This window comes from Salvelinus sp. IW2-2015, linkage group LG6.1 (assembly GCF_002910315.2).
Source record: "Salvelinus sp. IW2-2015 linkage group LG6.1, ASM291031v2, whole genome shotgun sequence".
Lineage (NCBI taxonomy): Eukaryota > Metazoa > Chordata > Actinopteri > Salmoniformes > Salmonidae > Salvelinus > Salvelinus sp. IW2-2015.
Genome location: NC_036845.1, coordinates 17,252,881 through 17,268,195, shown reverse-complemented (window position 1 = coordinate 17,268,195; position 15,315 = coordinate 17,252,881). Strand labels below are relative to the sequence as shown.

Genomic DNA, 15,315 nt, shown 5'->3' with positions numbered 1-15,315 from the left:
GACTGCGGCTGGCTGACTGGCGGCGGCTCTGCGCTCCTGACTGGCTGGCGGCTCTGGCGGCTCCTGACTGGCTGGCGGCTCTGGCGGCTCTGACGCGGCTGGCGCGAGCGGCCTCGCCTGACTGGACGGCGGCGCTCTGGCGGCTCCGACTGGACGACGGCTCTGGCGGCTCTGACTGAGGCGGCTGGCGGCTCGACGACGGACGCCTGGCGGCTCGACAGACGGCGGCTCTAGCGGCTCGAGACGGCGCTGCGTACGACGGCGGCTCTAGCGGCTCGGACAGACGGGCGGCTCAGCGGCTCGGGACAGACGGGCGGCTCTAGCGGTCGGGACAGACGGGTGGCTCAGATGGCGCTGGGCAGACGGATGGCTCAGATGGCGCTGGGCAGGCAGGCAGCTCAGATGGCGCTGGGCAGGCAGGCAGCTCAGATGGCGGGCAGCAGGCAGCTCAGACGGCGCTGGGCAGGCAGGCAGCTCAGACGCGCTGGCAGGCAGGCAGCTAGACGGCGCGGAGGCAGGCAGCTCAGACGGCGCTGGGCAGGCAGCAGCTCAGACGGCGCTGGAGGCGGCAGCTCAGACGGCGCTGGGTAGGCAGGCAGCTCAGACCTAGCAGCTGAGGTCAGCAGGCAGCTCAGACAGCGCTGTGCAGTCAGGCAGCTCAGACCTGCTGAGGCGCACAGTAGGCCTGGTGCGTGTTTCCGGAACTGGTGGTACCGGTTTGTAGACACGCACCTCAAGGCTAGTGCGGGGAGCAGGAACAGGGCACACTGGACTCTCAGGCGACTATACACCTGGTGCGTGTACCGGCACTGGTGGTACCGGCGCTGAGGGCAGCACCTCAGGGCGAGTGCGGGGAGAAGGAACAGTGGTACAGGGCTCTGGATACGCACAGTGCTTGGTGCGTGGTGCCGGAACTGGTGGTACCGGGCTGGAGACACGCACCACAGGGAGAGTGCGTGGAGGAGGAACAAGTTCTGGAGACGCACAGGAAGCCTGGTGCGTGTGTAGGCACTGGTGTTACTGGGCTGGGGCGAGGAGGTGGCGCCGGATATACCGGACCGTGAAGGCGTACAGGAGCTCTTAAGCACCGAGCCTGCCCAACCTTACCTGGTTTAATGCTCCCCGTAGCCAGGCCAGTGCGGCGAGGTGGAATAGCCCGCACTGGGCTGTGCTGGCGACGGGACCCCATGCGTAAGGCTGGTGCCATGTACACCGGCCCGAGTAGACGTACTGGAACCAGATATGTTGAGCCGGCTTCATGGCACCTGGCTCGATGCCCACTCTAGCCCGGCGATACGTGGAGCTGGATGTACCGCACCGGGCTATACACACGTACAGGAGACACCGTGCGCCTTTCCGCACAACACAGTGTTTGCCCGTACTCTCGCTCTCCCCACGGCAAGCCCGGGAAGTTGGCGCAGGTCTCCTATCTGACTTCGCCACACTCCCTTTAGCCCCTCCCCCCCCAATACATTTTTGGGGTTTTCCTTCTCGGGCTTCCTGGCCAGCCGTGTTCCCTCATAACACCGGTTCCCCTTCGCGGCTGCTTCCGCTCTCCTAGCTGCCTCCACCTGTCCCATGGAAGCGATCCTTACCAGCCAGGATCTCCTCCCATGTGTAGCAACCCTTTCCGTCCAACACCTCTTCCCAAGTCCATTCCTCCTGGTACCAGCGCTGCTGCTGCCGCTGCTGCCCGTTGCTTGGTCCGAGATTGGTGGGTGGTTCTGTAACCGGCAGCCATCCTCCTCTTCACGGAGAAGAGGAGGTGTAGCAGGGATCGGACCAAGACGCAGCGTAGTTGGTGCTCAACATATTTAATAATACGAACTGTGAACACTACAACAATACAAAAATAACAAAATGTGCAAACCGATACAGTCCTAGCTGGTGCAGAGAAAACACAGAGACAGGAAACAACACCACAAACCCCAACACAAAAAAGCCACCTATATATGATTCCCAATCAGAGACAACACAAAACACCTGCCTCTGATTGAGAACCATATTAGGCCAAACATAGAAACAGACAAACCTAGACACACAACATAAGAATGCCCACCCAGCTCACGTCCTGACCAACACTAAAACAGCAAAACAACACAAGAACTATGGTCAGAACGTGACATGACCAGCATAAAACCAGATTGTTCTTCAATAAATTATATGATGTAGCCTTGTTTAACCTCTTAGCAAATACAAGGGCAAATAATTTCATCATTATTCAACAGGCTTATGGGCCTCCAGTTGTCTATATAAAGACTAATCCTTATTAGGTTTGGGAATCAAAGTAATTACACCTTGCTTTAAGGAAGCCGGTAACTACCCTTTCTCTATTGATTCTTGGAACATAGCAAGAATGAAAGGAATCAATTGACATTGAATGTTTTATAGAACTCGCTTATTAAACCATCATTTCCAGAGGACATTTGTCCTTAAGGTTTTTATACAATCTTTTATCACAAAATCCCTGAAATCATTATCTATCGTCTTAGCAATGTTTGCTACATTGTCTAAGAAAGGATCCATATTGGAAGTTGACTGGGCTGATGTATACAGATTCTGATAAAACTGGGCAACATGCTGAAAGTTTATTTTTTGGGATTTTCATTGGAGTATTAATTGATAATTCATTTATATATGGAAGTCATTTCGCCTGCCCTTTTTTCTAAATTAAAGATATTTTGTATTCTCTCTCCCTCTTCCATCCATTTTTGTCTTGATCTTACAAACGTCCCCGCATTTTCCTCGTAGATACAGTCTAACTGCATTTGCAGTGATGATAGCTCCAGTAATTTCTGATTAGTTAGATCAGTTTTTTAAGTATATATCCATTATTCTCTTTATGGTGTCATATTCTTTCTCTCTCTTGGCACGAGCAATTTTCTTTCCCATTGAAATAGCCAAAATGTCATTAGCTCCCAGTAACTTCCAAACGTATTCATAACACACGCACAATTCCAATATTTATCAATAATTCCTGCTACTTCCTTCTTAAATACTTCATTCTCTAGTAAAGTCTTATTCATTTTCCAGTAACCTTAACTAACTTTTTCTGTTGACAAAGCATTGCAATTTATCTTTATTGAAATCCCTTTGTGGTCTGTTAAAATTGATGGTTCAATTGAGACTGTATCAACCTTGTCAGCATATCTTCAGATATCCACCAGAAATCAATACAGGATTGTATAGATAAATCTTTGGTACTCCATGTAAACATAATCTTATCTGGGTTCTTATGTCTTAAAATATCTCGAACACTAACCATGACATATATTCCTTATCTCACAAACATAATTGCTATCCTTAGGAGGCCATTTATCTAGATTATCATGTAATACTGTATTAAAATCTCCACCCCATATTATTTTGGCCAATGGAAATTTAGCCTAATCTACCAATAGCCTAATCCATCTCCCTGTATATATGTCACGCCCTGACCTTAGAGAGCCTTTTTATTTCTCTATTTGGTTAAGGTCAGGGTGTGATTTGGGTGGGCATTCTAGTTTGTCTTATTTCTTTGTTGGCCTAGTATGGTTCCCAATCCAGAGGCAGCTGTTTATCGTTGTCTCTGATTGGGGATCATACTTAGGCAGCCCTTTTTCCCATCTTCAGTTGTGGGATCTTGTTTGTGTGTAGTTGCTTTCTGCACTGCATATAGCTTTATGTTCGTTTTTGTATTTTGTTGTTATTCGGTGTCATTTTAATAAAATAAAAATGTACGCCTACCACGCTGCACGTTGGTCTCATTCTATCAACGAGCGTAACAATATAACCCTTAATATTTACTTTTAAARTAACTGATGACCGATTGGTACCAAATGAAAGCCAAATATAATTTCCCCATTGACACTTCCAAAACGCAGTATCTGTGGAACAGGCATGAGTTTCCTAAATTAAATAAAAGTCGGCACTCTTACCCTTACAATACAAAAACAAAGATTTCCTTTTCAAAATATTACGGAATCCCCTGGCATTAATAGAAAAAACAGAAATTGACATTTACTATCACAGTGACTATAAGAAGAATTATAAACTTGTATACGTTCACATGAACCAGGTTCTCATAAAATGAAACATTCTTACTAGGTGCAAATAAAACAGTCCTTTGCACCACGCAGGTGGCAGACCTAAAGTATATTTTTAAACAATTGCAAATAACATTGCGCCATATAAATTGGTAAAACGAATCGCCATCAAACTAATATTAAGTGTCAGTGCGAATTTACCTGCCATAAAAAAAGAAGCTAGGCTCACACAAATAATGCTCTTTCCCCAAGAAATAAATGTTTTATCAGTTGCAAAGGGGAGTACCCCAAGGTTCAATCCTAGGCCCCACGCTCTTCTCAATTTACATCAACATAGCTCACAGGCTGACTACACCGCTCACGTCTCGTGCGCGAGTGTTGCAAAATAAATTTAGAGATCTATATTATTCAATTATTGCACCCACACTGCTCGCTCGCGCGCGCCAACGAGTGTCTACGTTGCCAAGGGCTAAAATAGAAGTCAGTTCTATTTGTGACGCAGTTTGCGCTGCAAGTTTTTCCTCTCCCATCTCCTCATTGGTTTATAGAAGCAGGTACCCACGTGCCATCTCTTCATTGGTTATACCCACGTGGGTGATTGAAAGACGAACGAGGTCAGTGGCGGTAATGCACCTAATTTATGAAAGTTGCCAATCGCAATATAAAGTCAAGAGAAGAAAAAGCCTGGAAGGAGGAGAGATGACTAGAAACGATTCGGTTGACCGTTTTATGTGTGGATTAATTGTCGGAGTAGAGGATCTTGTGCATTTCAGGTAAAATAACAACTCAATGTTTATATCCCAGGACAAATTAGCTAGCAAGTGCAAGCTAGCTAGCTAAATTGCCATAAAGGTTTAATGCTTTTTGACCTGTCCCCTCCAGGATACTGTCAAATATGATGACACCACCACCCCAACGGGTTGTTGCTGGGCAGCTTCCATGTGGTGTTCGTATTCTTCTCACTTTGCTTGGTGAGGTGGATTGCTGCTATAACTTGATGACCCTTCACATACCTTACCATTTCATTGGCTCTCTTGTAGAGTGTATCCATTGTTTTCAGTGCCATGATGTCCTTGAGAAGCAGATTCAATGCATGAGCAACACAGCCARTGGGTGTGATGTGAGGGTAGGACTCCTCCACTTTAGACCAAGCAGCCTTCATGTTCGCAGCATTGTCTGTCACCAGTGCAAATACCTTCTGTGGTCCAAGGTCATTATTGACTGCCTTCAGCTCATCTGCAATGTAGAGACCGGTGTGTCTCTTGTCCCTTGTGTCTGTGCTCTTGTAGAATACTGGTTGAAGGGTAGAGATGATGTAGTTAATTATTCCTTGCCTACGAACATTCAATCACCCATCAGAGATGATTGCAATACAGTCTGCTTTCTCTATGATTTGCTTGACCTTCACTTGAACTCTGTTGAACTTTGCATCCAGCAAATGAGTAGATAAAGCATRTCTAGTTGGAGGGGTGTATGCTGGGCAAAGAACATACAGAAATCTCTTCCAATACACATTGCCTGTGAGCATCAGAGGTGAACCAGTTGCATACACAGCTTGAGCAAGATATTCATCAGCATTTCTCTACAGCTTTTCCTTCTACATTAGCTGCAGTGAAATGTCTCCACACATCAGATAGTGCCTGTGGCATTGTCCTGTAAAGATTAGAAAAAATGAATGAAAAAAAACCAAATTCAATTCCATGTACAGATAAATAGTTAAGCAGTTAAAACATTTATCTTACAAAGGAGTTGTTTAAAAATGAAACATGTATGGAAACAGGTGAATTAACTCTCCTCAGCAAGCTAAAACCCACATGGTAGCCAAAACTAACTAGCAGAAATTGTTAACAAGTTAGAAAGGATTTAAACACTTTGCTGTAGGCTACTATTTACTAGTTAACAAAAAAATCATGTATGTCATATAAAATATATTCACCCCACCCAGTATTGTAATCAAAATTTACCAGAAAGCATGTAGTCCTTGGCTCAGACAGTGTAGAAGTGTGGGCTCAATAGCATCTCATTAGTGTGCGAGATCTTGAGAATCACCTGTACATGTGATGGAAGAATGCACTGTGCATGCAGAGGGTTGCAATTCCATTCAATTGGGGATAGTTTAACCAAAATATGCCACAAGACCTAGAATTGCCTTATGTATATTCCACAAAAAAKGTYCACTGTTATAAGCTAACTTTTTTGATGAATTTAAGCAGAATTCCTGGGCTTAACTTCCCCCATGGAAAATTTCCTGAAAATTTCCAGGAAAGTTTATGACCCTTTGCAACCCTAGTTCCACTTGTTTTTTTTGGAGGGCCCACCAAGATTTACATGCTAAAATCGTCACTGGGGATGCCCAAGGGCTAATGTGAACTCTGATAAAGGTTCTATAGTGTACTATACTTTAGGCCAATTACACACTAGAATTACCCAATGTGTCAAGTGAAAATGTGCAATGGCATAATATACCAAACATTAAGAACACCCCCTCCCCCCTTTTCCCTCAGAACAGCCTCAATTCCCTGGGGCATGGACTATACAAGGTGGCGAAAGCGTTCCACAGGGTTGCTGGCCCATGTTGACTCCAATACTTCCCACAGTTGTGTGAAGTTGGCTGGATGTCCTTTGGGTGGTGGATCATTCTTCATACACACAGGAAACTGTTGAGCGTGAAAAACATAGCAATTTTGCAGTTCTTGACACAAACCGGTGCGCCTGGCTCCCCGTTATATACCATACCCAGTTCAGAGGTACTTAAATCTTTTGTCTTGACCATTCACCTACTGAATGGCACACATAGAAATTCCATGTATTCCTTCATCTACACTGATTGAAGTGGATTTAACAAGTGACATCAATAAGAGATCAGAGCATTCGCCTGGATTCACCTGGTCAGTCTATGTCATGGAAAGAGCAGGTGTTTCTAATGKTCTGTACACTCAGTGTAGTACATGTAAAGAGCTTAAATAGTATGTTTGGGCCTATGCTGGATTTATTCTTGATCGATACTATGTGTAAAATGTTCATATTTTATTGTCCTGTATTATCTCCTATATTCCTGGTGTATCTCTCTTACCTCCACAGCAGCATTAGCTTGCTGGAAATCTGAACCTACCCACAATTCCGCAGACTCCACTGAGATCTGACCAGGAAGGAAGGAAGAGGTAGCAATGGCAGACGTGGACACCAAGTTGTCCATAACAACACAAAGTGGGACTAACAGATGTTGAGGTTGTGACTGTAAAGGAGGAGCAGAAAAAGATGGGGAAGAGGGATGAAAGAGGAAGACAAGGAATGGGAAGAAGCAAAACACAGAACTACACCCATTCTCCCACTCCCTTTCTCCCCTACAATCTACACAACTCTAGCGCAGGTCGTCTTTCCTACTTTTCTAAAAGGATTTGCTTTAATCGAAATGCAAGTTGAATCAGCGAAAACGATTTGCTTATGCATACGGTATCTTCCTGGGGTTTGTACAAAGAAACAACATAAAAACTACAAGGGAGGGGTGAGAGTTTTAATTTGGTTACAAATGAATGGGGGTTGATAATGGAAGGTGAAAGGCAAGTGTTCACGTTAGGGTCAAAGGGGGAAAAGTAGATGTCACAGTCAAAGGGCAACCATGAGAACTCCTATGACTACATACTCAATGGTAAACACCAGGTCTGGGGTCTAATTCAAGAAGTGACTTGGAATTCAAATCATGATAATAAAAACAAAACACACACAAAAAAAKATTATATTTCATCCCCTACCTAAATTGAAAATTTATTTGCCTCAACTGTTAAAAACATACTGTATGACTTCACTTGACAAGGGGAACTGGAAGTCTGATTCAAGAGAACAGCTATGATGATTTTCATTGGCAGATAGAAATCGTAGGCATACATTTGAACTTTTGTTTGATAATTGTCAATGTTGGGCAATGCAACATACACTACATGACCAAAAGTATGTGGACACCTGCTCGTTGAACATCTCATTCCAAAATCATGGGCATTAATATGGAGTTAGTCCCMCTTTGCTGCTATAACARCCTCACTCTGCTAGGAAGGCTTTCCACTAGATGTTGGAACATTGCTGCAGGGACTCCATTCAGCCACAAGAGCATTAGTGAGGTTGGGCACTGATGTTAGGCGATTAAGCCTGGCTGGCAGTCGGCATTCCAATTCATCCCAAAGGTGTTCGATGGGGTTGAGGTCAGGGCTTTGTGCAGGCCAGTTAAGTTACTCCACACCGATCTCAACAAACCATTTCTGTATGGACCTCGCTTTTTCCACGAGGGCATTGTCATGCTGAAACAGGAAAGGGCCTTCCCCAAACTGTTGCCACAAAGTTGGAAGCACATTGTATGCTGTAGCGTTAAGATTTCCTTTCACTAAGGGGCCTAGCCCAAAACCATGAAAAACATCCTCAGACCATTGTTCCTCCGACACCAAACTTTACAGTGGGCACTATGCATTGAGGCAGGTAGCTTTGTTTTGGCATCCATCAAACCCAGATTCGTCCGACGGACTGCCAGATGGTGAAGCGTGATTCATCACTCCAGAGAACGCGTTTCCATTGCTCCAGAGTCCAATGGCGGTGAGTTTTACGCCACTCCAGCCGATGCTTGGCCTTGCACACAGTGATCTTAGGCTTGTGTGTGGCTGCTCAGCCATGGAAACCCATTTCATGAAGCTCCAGACGAACAGTTATTTTGCTGACGTTGCTTCCAGAGGCAGTTTGGAACACGGTAGTGAGTGTTGCAACCGAGGAGACGATTTTTACACAATAAGCACGCTTCAGCGGTCCCGTTCTGAGCTTGTGTGGCCTACCACCTCCTGGCTGAGACGTTGTTGCTCCTAGACATTTCCACGTCGCAATAACAGCACTTACAGTTGACAGGGACAGGTCTAGCAGGGCAGAAATTTGACAAACTGACTTGTTGGAAAGGTGGCATCCTATGACAGTGCCACATTGAATGTCACTGAGYTCTTCAGTAAGGCCATTCTACTACCAATATTTGTATATGGAGATTGCATGGCTGTGTGCTCGAGTTTTTCACCCATCAGCAACGAGTGTGGCTTAAATAGCCAAATCCACTAATTTGAAAGGGTGTCCACATACTTTTGTATATATAGTGTATTTAAAAGCCGAATACTTACCTTGTGAATACATATGTGAATGTACATGCCCCGCCCAAACCCCYTTGTACTTACAAGTACTTGTCAACTTGTTGTATGCTACTTACTATTCATAGAAAGAGCTGGATACGTGCAAAACAAAGTAGTCCCTGTATCAGATACTCTTGGCTGAATTAACAAACTGTATTGACCATTTGCTTTTTCRTGCTGTAAAAGCAGCCTAATCCTGRGTCATTTTGGTCTATTTGGGTCTGCTATCYTGCAACTGGCCAAGGAAAATACAAATATGGGAAATTACTGCCCTTTCAAACATGAAAAGTAGACCTAATCAATGAGTCAGAGCTTTATTGCTGAATATCACATTAATAATCATTACAGTATGGTTAACTATTTGGAAAACAGTACAATAATTATAGTACAGACAATATGGCAAAAAAGCATTATTTTACAATTAAGCTAATTATTTTACAACAAGGGCATTTGTTTGAAGAAATAAGGGTTGAGGGAAGGAAGAMGTCCAAAGACACCTCTTTCAGTATACCATCACCTTTACACTGATGTCATCCTCTGTCCAAAGCTGAGTCATTCATTATTGCACACTGTAGCAACAGAAAATGAAAACTAGCGCTTCTTGTCGGACAAATTCAGGTATGTCCCTCCCCGTTCGCTTCCAYTGGGTTCCTACTAGTGAATACRACTCTGGTGTGTACAACTCATGTCAGCAGTCTTTCATTTCTCTCAAGTACTTCATTGATTGATATGTCATTGATTGGACTGAGTACGAGTATAATTCATTCTCTGATCTCTATAAAATAACGGGGGGAAAAACTAAAGACACTGTGGCCCTCAAGGACCGGAGTTCAGCACCCCTGCTCCAAAGCCAGATATCTATATTACTGTAATGATCTCTTTTCTACTTTCAGCAATTGATTCGGGAATCAGTAAGCCAGCTTTACAACGTTTGAACTTCCTATTTTCAAGGGGGAATAAAAAAAGAAAAACAAAGATCCTCCAAACAAACAAGATCCTATCTTTTCTTTACATTACAGGAACATTCATCTCAACTTGATATTTTGYTCTACCATGTCTGTTTTATTCCCTCTGGAAAACCTAAGGTGCAAACTTTTCACTAGTATCCAATGTATACATCCATGGATCATAGGGCTGAATGAAACTAAGGGAGTCAAGTGGCTCCTCAGTTTCAATAGGCATGACGATGCCTCTGATTATGAGGGACACAACAAGAACATCCCTGCGCCCGTTGCTGAGGACCGAGGGGAGTGAACCAGACATCTGTGAACTAGTCTGGGTGCCAGTCTGTTTCTGCTTTGTGTCAAACATGATAATGAAAAAAGTAGGARCCAACTGGCAACCAGGCGATGTCAGAGTGATCAGGGGAGGAAATAGTATGTATTCAATACACCTGGTGTACACTGTGCATTTCCCTTGGTTGCTGAAAGACACATCAAATGTCCTTCTCACCTCTCCTCCCTTTCGGCCTACTCTCCCCTTGTCACAGTTCTTCATCCCTCTCTTCCTGAAAGGATTGGATAGGTATCAGGGTTGGAGTCAGTTCCATTTCAATTCAGGAAGTAAACTGACCCAAACCCTGGTAGTTATAAGATGGCAGAAATGCTACGAAAGGAGCTACTTCCATGTTGTTTATACTTATCCAATCATTTCTGGTTTATATGAAGTGCCTATAGGGTTAGGGGGTTGTTTGTGGACAGGACCTCTCTCTCTCTCTCCTCCTTTTCTCTCTCTACCTCTCCCAGACACCTTTCTCCCCTAAGTGCGCACTCACACACTATCAACTCTCCTCCTGCCCCTCTCCCTCCCTCGGCCCTCCCACACCTTCATTCCCCCCCCGCCTGACAGAAGTAGGAGAGCAGCGTGTCGAGGTCTCGCCGGTCGGCCGCCGCGTATAGCGAGCTCTCTCCCATCATGCTTAAGGCCATGCGCAGGGTGGACCAGATGTTGTCGGACATCATGGTGGCTGCGGTGCTCCCCGGGCCCCGGCTGGCACTGACCTTCTCGCCCTCCCCCGACGCCTGTCGCTGCAGGGACAGGGCTTCCAGGAAGTGCTCCACGGCCTCTCTGTAAACCAGGAAGAGAATAGGAGTCAAATTGAAATTGTCATTGTGGTGCATTCAATAGATTTTTATTAAGGCAAAAATAATTATATTGTGAACAAAGTCAATACATTATATAAAGTCCATTTCTACTCCTGGTATGACCTGAATCTACAACTTAACTTTGACAAACATAAGAAAGTACAGTGTTTTAAGTGGTTTTGATCAAATATTTTAAAAATAAACATAGTGTGAAATTTTTTGGGACAAAGCGGTGCATCTCTGGCCACAAAAGGCTCTTCATCTCACCTGTGGGCTCCTAGGTTGACGCAGCTGATTCCCAGGTTGTACCGACTGCGGATGAAGCCTGGCTGCAGTTCAAGCGCCCTCCTATAGGCGGCAACAGCCTCCTCTGAGCGGCTTCCATTGGCAAGCGTGGCGCCCAGTTTATTCCACAGCAAATAGTCCTGAGAGAGRGGGAGACAGACAGAGAGATCATGAGCTCCTGAATTAGTGTTGGATACATTTGGAKTTTTTCCACATAGACTTATACAGAAAACTACCCTCTGCATTACCTAAACATCAAATAGAAAAATTCTAACTTACAACCTTGATTTTGGACAAAATGACTTACTGCCAAGAATTATCCAGCAAACTTTCTAGCAAACCAACAATCAGCATAAGAAGCTCCGGAGAAACCTGAAAACACCACCCAACCTGCAACTGAGCGAGTAGATGTTCAGTCTGAAGCTACTTCTAAAGCCAAGAAGTAAAATACATTATAGTAATCTATATCTTACTATACAGACTCAGGACAGACGTCCCGGCTGAAACGGCATTTGCACACTGTGGTGTGAAGTGAAAGGTGTGAAAGCCAACAATGACAGCAGACCCACAGCTTCCCCCACCCCTGTGCAGAGGCAATCACAAAACAGTACCCCCCGGGAAATTAAACATGAGAATGCACGGAAACAGTACAAACAGAAGCTCCTTAAGGACAATCCAGAGACACTATTTGCTGACTCTTACAAACTGGGGATCATACACTTATTTTTCCTCACATACATGGCACAGTTATCCTTCTGTTAAGAAAGAGGGTACGAGCAAAGGGTGGAAACTAAGAATAATGGACAATGAAGACCCTGACACTGACAAAGGTTATGTCAACCTGTACAGATCTGGAACAGTATTGGTGCACTATTGTTGCAGGGCAGCCTCAAACCGTTTTCAGCAGRACTTCTACAAGATCAAAGAGAGAGCACAGCWYAAGAAGCTCATCCTTGGACCACGCCCCCACCCCATAGGCGAGCAGCCCCAATAGGAGTGTCCCCTCCSCTAGACCTGAGAAAACCCAGGTCCCACAAATGCACTGCTCCTACATTGATCTGAGGGAGAAATGGACCAAGCTGGAGATAAAGCTGGCGCAGCTCAAGGAGCTGTTCAGAACACTTGAGACAGCAAAGACCCAGACAACAATACCCCCTCAACAAGACCCAGAAGGAGGAGAGACAGCTGTCTGGATGAGGGAGACCAGTCTACCTCAGACCCACAGCACAGAAGGTAAAGACAAGAGTGAGAAAGAGAGAGAGAGTACATCAGTTAATTGAAACAAAAAGGTGAGCTGAGTAAAGTTGTTCAAGAGGGGGTAGTTRGTGTCTGTGAAAAAGGAAGGGCAATCACAGAAGCAGAAGGGGGTAACTGCTACATGTGACATGGGATGGGTAGTTTCAGAGAGAAAAAGAGTTTGAATAGGGAAAGAAAGTTAAGGGGGGGTGTGGTTAGACATACTGTTTGAAGAGGAGGAAAGTAATAGACCCTTTTGGAATACCTAAAAATGCATTCCCCGGTCTCCTTCCTTTAAGTATATGACAGTCTATGATTAAAACAATGAGGTATGGTCCACAGATCTAATTGAATCTGAACAACCCTTTAACTGGAACAGAATATGAAACAGAATAATATACTGTATATATATWTGAACTTTTGTTACTTTCTTTGCKTTCAGGCCCACAGGGAAAGGGTGGTATGGAGGGGTCTCTTGTCGTCTTAGGGAGGGCTGGCAGGGATTTATCAGAAATGTAAGGGGTGACTCGGGATGGATAGGTGGGAGGGGGACTGATAGACAACTTCGGTTGCTGGATGGGAAGGGGTTGGAAACATGGTTTCCCGGGTGGGGAGGGTGGATGGGGACCGGGTTGGGGTTATCTATGTATGCATTTCTTTTATCATTTTTGTACCTGTGACCCACAGTCTGAAAAAAAAAAAAAAGGTTGATCACAATATTTTTTACAATGAGATGGACCCAATTGCTTTCAGGTAACCATTTAGCATACAGATCAGAAATGACTTCAAGGAAGCAAGCAAGGAAGGATGCATTCGGACACGTTTGAATTGATCAACTTTATGCTGTTTAAATAAAATTAAGCTAATTATAATCAAGTGTGTTTATTCTCCAAACACACATGAACCACAGATTGTGGATAACCTACTAGTGTACCTGTGGTGTGACAGAGAGGGCCGCGGTGAAGTGGATAACCTACTAGTGTACCTGTGGTGTGACAGAGAGGGCCGTTTGTTATGGCCACTCTAATACCTTGACATTGTTGTCCTTAAGCCATTTTGCCACAACTTTGGAAGTATGCTTTGGGTCATTGTCCATTTGGAAGACCCATTTGCGACCAAGCTTTAACTTCCTGACTGATGTCTTGAGATGCTGCTTCAATATATATCCACATAATTTTCGTGCCTCATGATGCCATCTATTTTGTGAAGTGCACCAGTCCTTCCTGCAGCAAAGCACCCCCACAACATGACGCTGCCACCCCCGGTGCTTTACGGTTGGATGGTGTTCTTCGGCTTGCAAACCTCCCCCTTTTTCCTCCAAACATAACGATGGTCATTATGGCCAAATAGTTCTATTTTTGATTCATCAGACCAGAGGACATTTCTCCAAAAAGTACGATCTTTGTCCCCATGTGCATTTGCAAACCGTAGTCTGGCTTTTTTATGGCAGTTTTGGAGCAGTGGCTTTTCCTTGCTGAGCGCCATTCAGTTATGTCGATATAGGACTCGTTTTACTGTGGATATAGATACTTTTGTACCTGTTTCCTCTAGCATCTTCACAAGGCCTTTGCTGTTGTACTGGGATTGATTTGCACTTTTTGCACCAAAGTACGTTCATCTCTAGGAGAGAACACGTCTCCTTCTGAGCGGTATGACGGCTGCGTGGTCCCATGGTTTTATTGTACACTATTGTTTTACAGATGAACGTGGTACCTTCAGGCGTTTGGAAATTGCTCCCAAGGATGAAACAGACTTGTGGAGGTCTAAAAAAAAAAAAATCTGAGATCTTTTTGAAGGTTTGAAGGTAGGCCTTGAAATACATCCACAGATACACCTCCAATTGACTGAATGATGTCAATTAGCCTATCAGAAGCTTCTAACGCCATGACATCATTTTCTGGAATTTTTCAAGCTGTTTGAAGGCACAGTCATCTTAGTGTATGTAAATTCTGACCCACTGGAATTGTGATACAGTGAATTATAAGATAATTGATCTGTCTGTAAATAATTGTTGGAAAAATTACTTGTGTCATGCACAAAGTAGATGCCAAAACTATAGTTTGTTAACAAGAAATTTGTGGAGTGGTTGAAAAACGAGTTTTAATGACTCCAACCTAAGTGTATGTAAACTTCGACTTCAACTGTGTGTGTTTTTGTGTGTTCGCAAAGCTGTCATCAAGGAAAGGGTGGCTACTTTGAAGAATCTCAAATATAATATATATTTTGATTTGTTTAAAATTTTTGGGTTACTAAATGATTCCATATGTCTTATTTCATAGTTTTGATGTCTTCACTTTATTCTACAATGTAGAAAATAGTAAAAATAAAGAAAAACCCTTGAGTGAGTAGGTGTGTCCAAACTTTTGAACTGGTACTGTGTGTGTATATGTGTGTATGTGTGTATATATATATATAATATATATATATATATATAATATATTATAATATATATTTTGTTAAACCACCCTTGAGCCGCATTAAAAGGGTGCCTTTTGGGACGCAGCTCCTATGTGACATTAGGAGTATGTCATG

The 15,315-nt window shown here is 44.1% G+C and overlaps 1 protein-coding gene across 1 annotated transcript in view; it reads right to left on the bottom strand.

Moving 5' to 3' along the window:
• Positions 1-9,476: 9,476 nt before the first annotated feature.
• LOC111964685 (peroxisomal targeting signal 1 receptor-like) overlaps positions 9,477-15,315 on the bottom strand; it is a gene marked incomplete at its 5' end in the record, with an annotated part of 26,855 nt that continues 21,016 nt past the window's right edge. Inside the window, 2 exons of the mRNA XM_070443834.1 lie at positions 9,477-11,245; positions 11,530-11,687. Of these exons, the coding sequence (XP_070299935.1) occupies positions 11,005-11,245; positions 11,530-11,687 (399 nt within the window). The remainder of the gene's footprint in view (positions 11,246-11,529; positions 11,688-15,315) is intronic.